The following is a 16746-nucleotide window of genomic DNA, read 5'->3' as shown; positions in this document are numbered from 1 at the left end:
ATTTCTTATACACCCCTAATGAACTTTGGGAGAAGAACAGTATCACTGACAAACCTTGAAGAAGTAAGAAGCTTGGAATGGCCAGTAACAGCTTCCACGACCATCAGAAAAAAATTATTTCTGAGTAATGACTCAGAATGGACTATCGCTAACATCTCAGTAGGCAGAGAAGAGGGGAAACCAAAGGAATACACACACAAGATGTTACCTTACTTTCGGTCTCATGATGGTCATCGTTAATCTACTGAGTATTCCATCACCCAGTCATCTGATATGTCTGGTCTTCACCTGCTAATTAACTTCCATCATTTGCCAGTTATCATTTGCCATCAACTGCCAGATGGCAGTTATAAGAGTCGAGGGGCATGAAAGGGAAGCAGTGGTTGCAAAAGGAGTGAGACAGGGTTGTAGCCTCTCCCCGATGTTATTCAATCTGTATATTGAGCAAGCAGTAAAGGAAACAAAAGAAAAATTCGGAGTAGGTATTAAAATTCATGGAGAAGAAGTAAAAACTTTGAGGTTCGCCAGTGACATTGTAATTCTGTCAGAGACAGCAAAGGACTTGGAAGAGCAGTTGAACGGAATGGACAGTGTCTTGAAAGGAGGATATAAGATGAACATCAACAAAAGAAAAACGAGGGTAATGGAATGTAGTTGAATTAAATCAGGTGATGCTGAGGGAATTAGATTAGAAAATGAGACATTTAAAGTAGTAAATGAGTTTTGCTGTTTGGGGAGCAAAATAAATGATGATGGTCGAAGTAGAGAGGATATAAAATGTAGACTGGCAATGGCAAGGAAAGCGTTTCTCAAGAAGAGAAATTTGTTAACATCGAGTATAGATTTAAGTGTCAGGAAGTCGTTTCTGAAAGTATTTGTATGGAGTGTAGCCATGTATGGAAGTGAAACATGGACGATAACTAGTTTGGACAAGAAGAGAATAGAAGCTTTCGAAATGTGGTGCTATAGAAGAATGCTGAAGATAAGGTGGGTAGATCACGTAACTAATGAGGAGGTATTGAATAGGATTGGGGAGGAGAGAAGTTTGTGGCACAACTTGACTAGAAGAAGGGATCGGTTGGTAGGACATGTTTTGAGGCATCAAGGGATCACAAATTTAGCATTGGAGGGCAGCGTGGAGGGTAAAAATCGTAGAGGGAGACCAAGAGATGAATACACTAAGCAGATTCAGAAGGATGTAGGTTGCAGTAGGTACTGGGAGATGAAGAAGCTTGCACAGGATAGAGTAGCATGGAGAGCTGCATCAAACCAGTCTCAGGACTGAAGACCACAACAACAACAACAACATTTGCCAGTAGTCACATAGCTCATCGAAACACTTGAGTGGTTATCAAGCCACAACTGGTCACATTTATTATCACAGAGAACACTCTGGCAAAGGGGAGAATGCCACATACTACATATTGACGGAGAAATTCTCACTTTTCAACTAAGTCGACCCTACTCCTCACTCAGAATGTACACGCAGAACCACGTTCAGTGTGCTCACATGAAATAATTAACATACAATTCATTTTTCACTCAGGTCAAGCACTATGAGAAGTTTGCAGCAACAGTTTAATATCCTCATTTAATTGAAAATCCAACTTATTAAATTCATATGTTTCAATTAATGTGGTACCATATAGCCGCTTTCCCTCTATGTAATTTCTTTCCAGATTTATAAATTAGACCATTTTTTGTTGCCCTTCACCAACTAAAGCCCAGCACTTATAGGACAGTCCTTCATGTGGAAAACAATTTAACATTTGCTTTGTGCTTTAGCTGTTCATGTTGTCTTTCCTTGATGGGTTTAAGCTATACGTGTTTTCACTTTTTATTTGCCTAAGTGGCATGTAATGCATTTGGTACATGACAGTGTGCAGCTTCCTCACTCAAATTTGAGTTTATATACAATGAATCTAATGTGTTTATCTGATTTTTACCGATGCCCTTATGTGTGTTAACAGTTATTTTCACAGGATAGAGCTGAATGGTTTCAGACATCTCATTTGTTGATGTTAGTTGCGAGCTGTCTGATTTGGTTGTTACTTGGTTAGCAATCATTTGCTTTTGGGCTCAGGTAGAATCAAAGTCATGGAGGGATGTGATGCATATGGGGACCAAGTGGACCACCAACTTTCCATTGTGATGGCCAGACAGGATCAGGAACGAATGTAGGTAAGTGCAGTTGAGCAGAAAGTTTGAATACCAAAGAAAGTGTGCTGGTCTACAAGCATCTTCGCCAGACAGGTACATGTTACTGTGAGTGAAATAAATATGGGCACTCAATTGTCAAGATATGGGCAAAATTACAACTTACATTTTAAAGGAATGTTTTTGTGACTTTGACAGTAAATCCTACATTAATGGAATTGTGGATCTCACAAACTTTTGCTCACATGGAAAGTTCTGGACCAAAAAGACAGAGTTTTGTTTGCAGAATCTTGTGTGTGTGGCATAAAATATGCCAATTCTTAACCACATATTGTGATATTGTGGCACAGACTTCAGTTAAAATATATTTGTTCTCAAAACCATATCCACAACAATCAATTCTGTCGACAATAACATTATTGCAAATTTGGTTATTTTGGCATATGATGAATAAGGTAGAATAGTGTAGTGTGGTGGTGAACCATTTCTCCATACTTCTACAAGTCTAACATCATAATTGAGAGGGTAGGCTGTTAGAATTGACAGCAGGAGTCCACAAGAGAACAAGAAATGTAAAGTGGCTCAACTGTCAACCAGACAATGAAGGTCGTGCCTGTTACAGAAATGATAGTTTGCAAGAGTCAGACAGAAACAGATGCCAAATGGAAAAGCTGATAGTCACAGAGTGACAAGCAATTTTGGGAATGAATTTGCAAAGCAATTTCCAAACACACAATAGCAAGAGAGAGTGCAAAATGAATAAAAGTGTGCAGGGCACACTGCCCAAACGATGAACAGAAGACATACAAAGAATGAAGTATGCAACACGATCCATACAACAAAGATTAATATGTATGTTTAAGTTACTAAGTAATGGCAAGGTTTCCTCAAAGTGAGGACAAAAGCCGACAATACTTAGACAAGTGCATGTCATGAAACTGGATCCAAAATGACTGCACTTAACAGGAAGTTTGTAATACACATCCACATCACCACCATTATTGAAAGTAATTCAAGCTCAAGGAGTAGCATTAGTCCCAGCATTTACCAAAAAACTAAAGTAAATAGATAACCTGATGACCGTTCGACTGAATAAAGGAAGTAGTAATACTGCAGTAATAGCCTTTACCAGTGGTATAAGTATTGTTCTCATTATAGCCAGTGATGTATTAGTAGGAAGGGCTGTTCTAATTGATGGGATCACATAAAAGTCAGGAAAATTTTGTTCACAAAATCAGTCATGTGGGTCACTGAAGAAGTGAGATATAATGTTAGCACTGTAGAGAATGTTGATGTGTGTACTAAGAGTACTTACAGAAATGTTTTTGTTGGCTATATCTGCTGGAATTAGCACTGAAGGTAGTAGATGGTACTGATGATCATTTGCCCGAATTGTGAGCTTTAAAAGCTGCAGGGTAGTCTTTGCCACATCAAAATGCATAGATAAATGCTACCTTGTCAAAAATAAACATTATGAGAAATGAGGCTTTAGTAGAATTATAGCTTAAATTTGGCAACCAGCCACAAGTATGGTATAAAAAACTTATTCACATTTACCCATTAATGGTTTTGAATTTTTTTTTTTAATCCACCATCAGATGGCGCTTCCAAGCTGGGACCTCAGTCTGTACTTGTTAGCTGTTTTGTGCTGTGGTGTATGTTCCTTAGTGATGCATCTATCAAATATTTCTACTGTAGGCACACTTTTTTCAAAATTTTTGCTGATGTGTAAACATATGTACAAGTTCTACAATTCATTAATAATTAGTTTAATTACCACCATTCTAAGTTTTAGAGATCCACTTAGTATATTCAACATTCACCAACTGTGACCCATCTTTGGAAAAAGAAAACAAAAACATTACTTCTAAAGATTCTGTAGATACAAAATTGCTTGTGATAGTTGTAATATCTGAGCAGGAGACACACGTAGCACAGTTTTAATCTACCAAAAAGTTTCGCTTTTCTTATATGTCTCTTCAAACAGTTACAAATGCTTGATAAATTTGTACAAAACTTCACCATTGCATGAAGTTATGCCTTGTCTAACAGAAACATTATACTGTTGACAAATGAGACTACCTTAACATAAATGTTCCGTCAGTTCAATGGGTATGCATGTGCTGTTGCATATTCAACTTGCACCATGACGAACATAAATTTATGTGCAGACAGACCAGTGATTCATAAATGTCTGCAATTCAGTGTACACTGGACAGTTTCTTCAAAAGTGAAAATCTTCTAAAAATGGGTCCTTTTAAGCAAATCCCACTGCAGATTTAAGTGATGGTCCTTGTTTAATGTCCATCACTCAATGAGCATATATGCTAATCTTCCAGAAGAATTCCCAAATCATCCATTAAACTTTACCAACTAAGAAATGAGTTATATAGTATGAGATGTTTCCTCACACTGTCAGCTGTAAAGTCACACTAAGCACATGATACACGTCCTATGAATCACACTGAAAGATATCTATAAAATTAACTGAGTATGACATCTTTTTCAGTGTGTCATAACTATTACTTGAATAAAGCTATATTTTAAGTATTTGTTACTTCAGTAATAAAAAAGGTTTTATATTAACTGAGAGTATTCACATGTGGATCCTATAAGAGACTTCAGTTGCATCACCCTTATTTTAAGAAGTCACAATAACTACATTCCATCACTAAGTACTCTACAAAACTGCCAGCAACAATGTTAATGCATGACATAGTCCAGATTAGACAGTTTACAGAGTTAGAAAAGTATGAAATACTACACACTGACAAATGAAAGTGTTAAAGATTTGTATTCTGCTGACATTCAGCAAGCATTTTCCACATTTCCAACATTTTCATGCTACAATTACAGCTTCAATTTCATATATCAAAACAGTGTTCAACACTATAGCTTCCATATGCATCAAACATTCATTTTAACATTTTGCACCAGGAAAACATTCATCGCCAATATTTATGCTAGTTAATATCTCTTTATCAACTAGATTGTGCTCATTAAGCTTTTTATGACCGCATTAAAAGTATAACTGATGAAAGAAAGTTCAGTATTTTTCATTACACTATCATCTCACAGAGTACCACTCCACTCACCAAGGCACCCAGAATAATGATACAAATGCCATTAACTTTGATGAAAAATTTAAAGTCAAACAAATGCAACAGCTTATTTTCGAACAGACGGAAGTTAGTGACATCTTTAATGACTACTCACTTAGAACTGGTGAATGACACCTGGGTAATGTTGGAGAAGTTGCCGATATGAAGCTCTTCCTATGGGCAATACGACTACTTCTTCGAGGCAAACCCAGCTCTTTCTGCAAAAAGAAAATAGGTTAGATCAGGTGAAGTAAAATAAAAATGTTCACTACTTAAAGTTCTGTGGTTAGTGTCTATTACAATGAGAAACTACTCTGAAGTATTTGAATGCTGAAACTATCAGTCAAAACAGACATCATAACATTACACACAGCCTCCAGAATTCATAATGCATCTAAGTTAGTGGGCAAACCCCACAATATCACTTGGGAAAGTGGGGGAGGAGGAGGAGGAGGAGGAGGAGGAGGAGGAGGAAATATAAGACATTAAGAAATATAGGAGTAAAGATGTAACAAAATTACAAGACTGCAGTTAAAGTACAAAAAAGGGAAACCAAACAGGATTTTCATAGTGATGCATTTTGGAGAATATATGACTGTGTAGAGGTTATAAAAGAAACACTAATATGTAGAGAAGATGTATGGATGCTAGTTATCGGGATCGCCAACATTAGGCACGTTATGGAGCCCCTTAGGCAGATAGTGTTCAGGGCTAGAAAGGTGAAGCCGTCTGCAAGATGTGGCTCACATCAGCACCAACGATGGCTGTCGCTTGGGTTCTCAGGCATTCCGCAGTTCATACAAATGGCTGACGGAGGTAGTGAAGGCTGCTGGCCTCACATGCTGGGTTCAAGCTAAGCTCGCAATTTGCAACATTGTGCCCAAAGTCAGTCAGGGTCCTCTGGTTTGGAGCCATGTTGACGGTCTCAGCCGTAGGCTTTGTCGACTCTGACAGCCTTGGCTGCAGATTTTTGGACCTGCATTATCAGCCAGGGAATTGCAGGACCCCCCTTGGTAAGTCAGGGGTGCACTACACGAAGAAAGCAGCTACTTGGGTAGCAGAGTACTTGTCGAGTGCACATGGGGTTTTTTTAGGCTAGGTGATAGGTTTAGGTTCTCTGATAAATACTCGCAACACAACTCACAGTGAAATCAGACAGCATTCACAGTAAAGATACTTCAACTGTCGAAATTTAATGAATAAATTTTTGAAGTATTTGTAACAAAGTTCCCAAATTTACTGCGCTCCAAGAAACTCCTTGCACTCAAATTATTCTCGGAAACAAGAGCTGGCTAAAACTCGCAGTAGAAATCTCCATCATATTTATCAGTTCATGGAATATATATCAAAAAAAAAAGATTAGACATCATGGGGGGAGGGGGGGTGCGTTCACTGCAGATGACTTTAACCGGGCACCCAATTCCGCTGCGATGGTTTTAGAGTCACTGACAGAAAGTCTACAGTCAGCAGTGCAGAAATACCAAGATCATGTAATATTAGTTGGAGGCAACTTTAACCAGTGAAGTATAGACTGGGGCATCTTATTGCAGGAGGGTACAGACAGAAAGTCATGTGAAGTTCTTCCGAACACATCTTCCAAAAATTGTCTTGAGCAGCTAGTTTGACAGCCCACATGCAACAGAAATATTCTACATCTCGTAGTTACGAACACACCTGACCTAGTCAACAGCGTCAGTAGAGAGAAAGGGATTACTTTGGTTACTAAGTTAATAAAAGAATCAAGAAGGCTAGGAAAGCATTTCTGGTAGAAAGAGGAGATAGACGGTTGTTACCATCCTACTTAGTCGATGAACTTACATCATTTAGTTCCAGTACAATGTATGTAGAGTAATTATGCGCAAAGTTCAAGCAGATTGTACATCATCATAATATGGAGAAGTATGTGCGTAATATGTGGATTAAGGACAGAAAAGACCCACAATACTTTAACAACAAAATTCAAAATATGTTGTTGAAGCAAAGCCTGTTGCACCATCAGTTCAAATGAGAATGCACAAAGAATGACAGGCAAAAGTTAATAGAAATTAATGCGTCTCTAAAAAGATCAATGCGCAATGCTTAAGTCAACTACCACTAACATTCTTTAACAATATAACTAGCCAAGAACCTGAGAAAATTCTGGTCCCACATAAAATCGCCAACTGGGTCTAAGGCTTGTATCCAGTCACTTGTTGATCGGTCGAGGGTGGCAGTAGAAGAAAGCAAAACTAATATTGAAGTTTTAAATTTTCCATTTAAAAAATTGTTCAAGCAGAGAATCACTGTTTGACCATCCGTATGGAGGACAAAGTAATAAGCATCCCTGGCATAGAGAAAGAATTGAAAGCAAATGGAATTCCAATTCGATTTTACAAAGATTATTCCGCAGCACTGGCCCCTTACTTAGCTTGCATTTATCACGAATCTCTTGCCTAGTGCAAAGCCCCAAGTGACTGGAAAACAATACGCAGGTGACTCCTATATACATGAAGGGTAAAAGAACGGACCTGTAAAATTACAGACCAATATCTTTAGCATATGTTTGCTGCAGAATCCTTGAACATATTCTCAGTTCAAACATAATAAATTCCCTTGAGAGGGAAAGCTTCTGTTCACAAACTAGCACAGCTTTAGAACGCATCATGTGTGTGAAACTCAGCTTGCCTGTATCTCACACGAGATCCTGTGAACAATGGATGAAGGGCAACAGGCTGATTCCATATTCTTAGATTTACGTAAAGCATTTGACATGGTGTCACATTGCTGACTTAACAAAGGTACAAGCATATGGAACAGGTTCCACAAGTATGTGAGTGGCTCAAAGACTTGTTAAGCAACAGAACATAGTACGTTGTCCTCGACAGCAAGTGTTCCTCAGAGACAACGGTATTGTCACGAGCCCGCCATGGAAGTATAATAGAACAGCTGTTATTTTCTATATACACAAATGGTCTGGCAGACAGGGGAAGCAGCACTGCGGCTGTTTGCTGATGATGCTGTGATGTGTGGGAAGATGTTGTCATTGAGTGACTGTAGGGGGACTCAAAATGCCTAACTTGATGCTGACGAGTAGGAAAAACAAACCCATAATTTTTAAGTACAGCATTAGTAGTGTGCTTCTTGGCACAGTCATGAAAATTAAATAGCTAGGCATAATGTTATGAAGCAATATAAAATAGTATGAGCACATAAGGATTGTGGCATGGAAAGCAAGTGGTACACTTCAGTCTATTGGGAGATTTTTAGGAAAGTAAAGAGTGCATATAGGACACTAGTGTGACCCATTGTTGAGAATTGCTTGAGTGTTTGGGATTTGCACCAGGTCAGATTAAAGGAAAACATCGAAGTAATTTAGAAGCAGGATGTTAGACTTGTTTCTGGTAGGTTCAAACACCATGCACATATTACAGAAATGCTTCAGGAACTCAAATGAGAATCACTGGAGTGAAGGTGACCTTTTCGAGGAGCACTATTGAGAAAACTTAGAGAACTGGCATTTGAGGCCGACTGCAGACAATTTCACTGTTGCCAACATATATTTCGCATAAGGGCCATGAAGATAAGATCAGACAGATTAGGGGTCGTACAGGGACATACAGACAGTTGTTTTTCCCTCACTCTTATTTGTGAGTGGAACAGGAAAGGAAACGACCAGTAGTGGCACGGGATACCCTCTGCCACATATCATGTGGTGGCTTGCAGAGCATGTATGTATCTAGATGTAAATGTCAGGTCTTCTGACTGGGGGCAAAAAAACTGAAGGCATACAGAAAAAAAAAGACAAGCATTGGAAAGAGTTAACACATGAAAATTGGGAATATCCCATGGTTTACAAAATATTTTATTATAAAGTTGTTTGACACTTTTCCACACCAATCAAATTCTTGAAATAGGGGTCTAAAATTCTAATGTAAGAATTTTCAAATTGTGTGTTGCAGTTCCTAGTGGTGCTGCCGTGGTTTCATAAAAATAATAATTTGGTTTATTTTCTTTCTGAGTAAAGGAACCATGTGTGAGCTTGCAGTGATGTCTAGTGGGCCAGCAAGTAAATTTTATTACTATGGTAGTCTGGTAGCCTGCAATCAAATCACAATGCATGACTCATTTGTTTTTATTCAGTAACAATCTGTTATGAGGTTAATTTTGTTGAACACAGATCACATTTGAACGTTGCTTGTCTTCAGTAACATTTGCTTCTATGCCAACATCTACAACTTTTTAAATACAATATTTCAAATATGTCATGCAGGTCTAAAGACACGAATAGATGAAAATGGAGGAAATATGACCAAGAATTACCTGAATTTCAGTTTAACATGTACTACTGTTGGAAATGAAGAATAACTACAGTGTGTCATTTGTTTCAAGTCCTAGCTGCTGGAACTGTACTCCCCAATGGAATGAAACAACATACGGAGTCGAATCATGATACTTCGGTAAACAAAACACATGAATACTTTCCCTCAAAAGTTAACGTGTTATGTCAACAGTTAATAAAGAAATAACTGCTCCTATTACTTTTTTTGAAACTTGAGTTAATTTATCCCACAGTTCGAGGCAGGTGTCTAGTGTGAAAAGGAGCTGCAAGGCCTTCAGATCAAGGGAGCCGTAAACTCAAAAGATTTGAAAACCACTGTTCTACAGCCACCTTGTTCAAATCATCATTTAGCCATGTTCTTATTTATGTATTTAAAATCATACCTACCCTTTTGCTTTACTACTAAATCCCTTTTCTTCCTTCTCTGCACTGTCTTCTCCAAATTTTACTCAAGTTTCAACTGTTCTTCCTCCTATTAAAAAACACCCTGCTTGTTTCCTTACTGTAATGTCTACCAGGCTTTTATACTATTCTCCTTATGCTTTCACATTAGAAATTCAAACTCCACAGATGTTTGTAAATGAAACCACCATATTACTTTACTGAGAAAACTGTAGCTCTACTGCTGTATACAATAATCTCTTTTCCTCATTATCATATGCCGACTATCCCTACTGATCACCCTGGGGTACTGGGTAAGATATGCGGCAACCCCTCCTCACTTAAAATATGAATACTGTATAAACAACACCTTGCCTTATTAAATTACACCTTGCTTTTTTTTTTATTTAAGCACCTTTTCATAATATTACACATCAGCTCCGTCATATTTGTAGTATGGGTATCCTCACTTCTGCGAGGAGACTGTCAACAGGACTAGTGTGATAGGCACCAATAGCCAGGTGCACCCCACAATGGTATACAGGGTCAAGTATTTGCAGAGTGGAAGGACCCGCCGAGCTATAAACCTGATTACCATAATCTATTCTGTACAAGACCAGAGCATGGTAAAGATGGAGAATAGTGGCACGGTCTGCGCCCCAAGATGTGTGGGCCACGAGGCAGGGAGTATTAAGCTTCTACGTGCACATAGTCTTTAGGTAGTGAATATGGGGCAGTCATATCAGCTTTTTATCAAAACTAAGGCCCCAGAAACAGGACTGCGCTACAACATTGAGGAGCTGGTCGCCGAAATAGGGTTCTGGTTTGAGATGTACTGTGGGTCGATAACAAAAATGCAAAACCTGTGTTTTTGAGGGAGAAAATAAGAGGCCATGGGAGATGGCCCATGCACAGGCCCATCGGATGGCACCTTGGAACCAGCACTCAACAGATGCTATCGAGTGGGAGCTGCACCAGATGCAGAAATTGTCGACATACAGCACCAGGATAACCACAGGCCCAACAGGGGTTACAAGTCCACTGATGGCTATGAGGAAGAGTGCGATACTTACCACAGAACCCTGTAGGGTACCATTCTCCTGAATCTGAGAGGTGCTAAATGAAGTCCCAAATCAAACCCGGGAGAGCTGGTGAGATAAAAAAACTCATGGATGAAAATCTGAAGGGGACCACGGAAGTCATGGAGGGTAACTAAAATGTGATGGGGCCAAGCCATGACTTATGCCATCAGCGGTCCTGGATATTGACTGCTACATCCATCCTTAATCCACCACAGTACTAGTCGGAAGTGGAGGTGGGGGACCTATGGATAGGTGACAGCAGTGCCAGCAGCATGAAGAATAGTGGCAGAGACATCTTGCACGACCACATCAATGCAATTCGAGACGGAGGTGTTTAAACACATCAGACATATACAAAAGCCAACTGGCCCTGCGGAATGCCCAATGTGGGGGCCTGTCTGCCTGGCAGCAGCAGGGGAATGATAGAACCACCAGAACGTGGTCACTCTCACAAAGATAATCAAGGGATGACCAATGTATGGGAGTCATGAGAGCAGGGGAGGAGATCATGAGATCAATAGCAGTGAAGGTGCCATGAGCAGCACTGAAGTGGGTAGGGAACTGCCACTGAGGAGACAAAAATTGAAGTCTTAGTAATTTGGTCAATTAGTAGACCCTAACCGTTGAAGTGGCACTCCAAGTGGGCATTGCAGTCCCTGAGGAGGAGAAACGGGGCGGGGGGGGGGGGGGGGGGGGGGAGTTGCAGTATTAAGGTAGACAGTTCAACATAAGGAAGTGGGCTACCTGGAGGGATGTTTACATTGCAAACAGTGATTGCCAGAGTTATTTGTACTGTAACCACTGATATACTCTTTCTACAGGGTCAATCAATAAATTATTCTCCCAACCAATTTCAATAACAAGTGACAAAAATTCAGTTATATTTAAAGGTAATGATAAGGGAAAGAATTAATTCGTCCCACCGCTTCACTTTAGACTTTTCATTTATTGTCACACCCTTCCGTGCAAACCACAGAATAAGCAAGTGTAACAATGAGAGAATATTTGCACTCGTAATGTTTGCTATATAACTTAAGAATTACTTAATAAACAATAGGAATCTAAGATTATTCCTTTTTAACAAACATATTTTTAAGACCATAAATGATAAAGATCAACGGTAAATAAAGTCCCATAAACTTGAGCAAGGACCACCTTTTCAGTCTCTGAATGAAGTCAGTAGGTGACACAGGGGACAATCAGACATACATTAAATGTTACACCATTAAGGACCATCACTCATTAAGAATTATAACCACAAATTAAAGAAGATTCATTTAAAGCAATTAACATCAATAGCAAATAATAAGGTCACATCTCAGCAAATGTATCAAAACCAAATCTTTCAGTTCTATAACAATGTCGGATTGTGGAATATGCCGGATTAACGACACAGAAGGCTACATTTTACCAAATAGCAATTTCTTCGAACCTAGATATATCTTAATAGTGTACAATACTTAGGTTATCCAGAACTACTCTAATTTGCCTTTCTTGGGCATAACAGTGGAGTAGATAATTAACCTCTTATTTCATTCTCCTGGAACATTGAGCGGCAATAGACATTCAAGCAACTCTTACCCCAGCGTGGCTCAGGAAAGAGGATGGCTCCACCAGGACGAGGAAACATTTACCCGAACTGGAAAGGGAACTCGTCTAACATGAGCCACTAGGTTGGACAAAGACCAGTTGGCAATTTTTAGTCATTAACCAAAGCTTGCTGGCCAGCGGATGAAAATTAAAGAAGCAAAGATAGCTTTATTTGTGCTCACAAGAATTGATAACTTCTGCAAATGAGATTCTGGCAGAACTACCGCCATAGTATCAATACGGGACTTTGAAGCTGAGGAGAGCAAGTCAACAATGGTCTCTACCCAATAGGCCCAACATTTCAGACAGACCAAGCAACCGACATCAGTCGTGACTAGGCGGATTACCAAATAGAAACTCTAGCACTACCTTAAATATTTAAATAGAGCACTTAAATGCCATGGGGACTAAATTCCTTAACACAAGAACATATACACAATAACGACGACTAAAGTTAAATGTGCCTACGTACTAAAACACAACAGATATTGGAGAACATTAACATAATCTCGCATTTCAGACATCCATAATATTGGCTACAGTCCGCTATCTCTCCGCCAGACAGTACGCTGTTATTTACCATTTTACAACGTGCTTATCCAAACAGTGACCTATGCCATCCATGGAAAAGCAACGGCTTGCAGAAGGTCCCCACCCAAAAATCCCCTCCCCCCCCTTTTACTGCTCGCACCTTAAGTCAGCATGGCATTCAAATGCACAATCATGCAAGGGGGCAGTAACACACGCGCAAGGCAATTTCTGATCAAAACTTAAAGCAGAGAAACATTGCCACACAGTTATTGATTGCTCCCACAACACTGGGAGATTGGTCCCACCAGACAACTGTTGCACTAACTAGATGAAAAATCTTACTTTCAGTGACAACACCACCTTCTGGAGGTTATTTGCAGCCGCAGACGGACTTCATAGCATCCCCAGCCCATGAATGAAAACCAAACGTTGTCCACAGATTTATGGCCTCTTGTGTCCTCATGCCCCTGGTTTTTGGACCCATCCAGACTTAGGATAGAGGGACCGAGCATCCTGCTGCAGAACGGTCGTCCAGGACACCCATCTCAACACCCATCTCAACTCCATCTGCCCTCGGCATGGCACACCACGCCTCCTCCCAGCGGGTGCGCTAGCAGTGTGCTCGCGTAGACTCCGCAACACCCTCTAGGAAAGCACAGAAACTCTATACAGGAGTAAACCAAGTGAAAAACAGGAACTGTGGCAAATGACACGGTTCAACCACTATTGCTTCCGGGTTGGTACGAAGGAGGATCCAGTTACTAATGACATCCGAGCGAACAAAGTGCAGACCCCGTCAGATGCTACCCTGGGGCCAGCACGATTCCAAAGGAACACCCAGTCATCATGAAACGTTGTAGGTGGTTCATCACGGAAGAGCATTTCTTGAGCAGCATGACAGAACACAGAATAGGAGGAAACAAGCCGTTGTATTTCCAGTAGGTGACAATAGTATCCATTGCAATTCTACTGGATGATCGTGTGGCAAGAGTACAGGTTAGATGTAACTAAGCCGAGAGGAGGTCATGCCACTCTGACAGTGGTCATCACTGACGAGGATGGGGTGACACCCATATATAAGATATCAGACTCAGGTGGCACTTCTGAGGGCACCATGGGGCCTTGTCTTGGCTCTTGAGTTTGTTATTCTTCTCATTCGGAAGCAGAGGAAGTGAACCAAAAGAGTGCAGGTGACCTTGAGGTGCACAGATGGCGCACCTTGTGTGCACAGATGGCGCACCTTGTGTCCGAGTTGTGGTAGTAGGATTCCGGCCTCAGAGATGCCAGGAAGAGGGGTCCTGGTGGGGAGGGGGGGTAGCCCCATCACTGGCAGGTGCTGAAGAAGGGGGCACTTCTTTGGTCAGGGAGGGGGAGTGGCTCCCGGAGGGGAGGTAATGGGAACTACAGGGGAGGGGGAGGGGAGAGGAGTAAGGAATGGGTATGAGGGGGAAGTATGTAACGGAGGCCAAAATTGAAGAAAGTAACACTGGATGGAGTGGCTCATATTTTTTTGGCAAGCCTCAGCACAAGATAGGTGATCCAGGAACTTGTACTCTTGGATCTTCTTTTCTCTCTTGTAAGCTGGGCAATCTGGCGAGCAAGGGGAGTGATAATCATGACAACAGACACACACAGGTGGGTGAACATGGGAGCTTCCCTCATGGAGTGGATGTTCACAGTCACCATATGGAGAGTCCGTCGTACAGCGGGGACACAGATACCCAAACACAAGCACCAAAAGCACCTCAGGGGTGGTGGGACGAACAGCTTCATGTCACATCTGTAGCACATAACCTTGACCTTCTCTGGGAGGGTATCCCCCTCAAAAGCCAGAATGAAGGTGCCAGTATCGGTGCGGTTCTCTTTGTGGCCCTTCTGCACATATCAAATTAACGAATGTCACATTGCTCCAGATTATCCCGGAGTTCCTCAACAGTTTGCAGGATGAGGTCCCTATGAAAAATCACTCCCTGGACCACAGTCAGATATTGTTAAGGGATAATAGACATTGGGACATTGAAAACACAATAGCGAGCATGAAGAGCTGCAGATTGGGCGGCAGTAGCAGCTTTGATCAACAGGGAGCCCGACCGCGTCATACTGAGAGACTTCACTACACCAAACTTGTCCTCGATATTCTCCACAAAAAACAATGTCTCTGTAGCGGTGATTGTGTCCCCATCCATCCTACTACAGACAAAGTAACGGGTAAAGTGTTTCTTCCTAAGACAGTTAGCCTGGCCCCCCTCCCATCGTGTAGCCAGGGAAGGGAATACTGCTGGGTCATACGAAGCAGCATTCAATGATTCTTCATCATTCGAAGAGACAGCTGTTTGAGAACAGCTTGCAGCTTGATACGCTTCATATGCCAAGCATCCACCCTTGTACCATCCACTCTGATTAGGGATTCTCCCCATGGGCACCACACACAAGCACCCACTCCTTGGCATACAGTTGCCAGAGGGCTATGCCAGATGGGTACATAAGAGCCCCATCACATGGACTGGCTATACGTGCTGGTGACCTAGCAGGGTGGAAGGGGGCTACAGCAGGGAAGGAAGAGGGAAAGGAAGATGAGAGTGGAATTCAAACCATAGGCACTGTGAAGGAAATTCTTCCCCAAATGCCTCACACTGAAAACAGAAAATTTAGAAGTGGAGGTCATACCTCAAGTGGGGACCTAAACGCCAAAACGGATGAAAGAGAACAGGCAGAGGAACAAAATTGCAAGTAATACAGGGAACCAGTTGGATAGCTGGGTCAATATAAATCCGAACACCAAGAGAGGGGAAGGAGGGGGCAAAGGAAAAGGAGTGAGGATAGGGAAGGAGGGACAGGATGAAGGAAATGCAGCCAGGGAAGGAAGAATGGGCTGCAATAGCTCAGGGCCCCATGTGCACCACGCTGTGCATGCCTACACTGTTGCTGTCCATTGCCCACAGCACGCACATGCCACTGTCATTAGCTACGTTAGAGGCCACAGTTTAACCCTACTCGCTCTGGTGGGCTATATGCTGTCACTACGGAAGCAGGCCAGCAGACCTGTGTTGTCTGTCACCAGCTGCCACTGCTGTCTTGCATCAGCATTCTGTTGCTGAGCTGGGGTACCACATGCCACCATCATCCATCTGCTGCCTTCCAGGTGGCTAACTGCTGACGCCAGCCTTCTCCAGCGACTGTGGCCAACTATGCCACAAGGACCCTTTCAGTTTCGATTCTGTCACTTAATTGTCATGAATAAATGACTTTCCTACCCTGGGAGAATTTACCAATGAGCCACCTTTAGATTCCTGCAGCTGACCACCCTGTCAATCACACCCCTGGCTGCAGACTGCACTCCATCGCTGCAACCAGTATAGAGGTCAAGCAATTTCCCCCTACAGTTTGATGTGAGAAGAACCTAGATGGTTGCTGTTCGTGCAGATGGCTCAACTACTACAAATTCCTGGACCACTGACGTCATCGCCAGCTCCAGTTTGCAGCTTTGTCAACATGCAGCATGGTGAGTGAGCCACCCCTCTTCTTTTACTGTAAAATTGTATTTGTGTGTAAAGTAAACTAAGATGGTGTTCTGCTGACTGTAAAA

General features: G+C 41.5%; 1 protein-coding gene across 4 annotated transcripts in view; it reads right to left on the bottom strand.

Annotated features, from left to right (window-relative positions):
* LOC126470135 (microtubule-associated serine/threonine-protein kinase 2) overlaps positions 1-16746 on the bottom strand; it is a 268713-nt gene that overhangs the window by 235666 nt on the left and 16301 nt on the right. For all 4 annotated transcript variants that reach the window (XM_050097751.1, XM_050097750.1, XM_050097749.1 and 1 more), the window contains exon 3: positions 5374-5476. In XM_050097751.1, the coding sequence (XP_049953708.1) occupies positions 5374-5476 (103 nt within the window). The remainder of the gene's footprint in view (positions 1-5373; positions 5477-16746) is intronic.

The sequence above is a fragment of the Schistocerca serialis genome, chromosome 3 (genome assembly GCF_023864345.2).
Source record: "Schistocerca serialis cubense isolate TAMUIC-IGC-003099 chromosome 3, iqSchSeri2.2, whole genome shotgun sequence".
In the NCBI taxonomy this organism is placed as follows: domain Eukaryota; kingdom Metazoa; phylum Arthropoda; class Insecta; order Orthoptera; family Acrididae; genus Schistocerca; species Schistocerca serialis.
The sequence above is the reverse complement of the archived record's forward strand: the minus strand, read 5'-3'. Positions and strand labels throughout refer to the sequence as shown.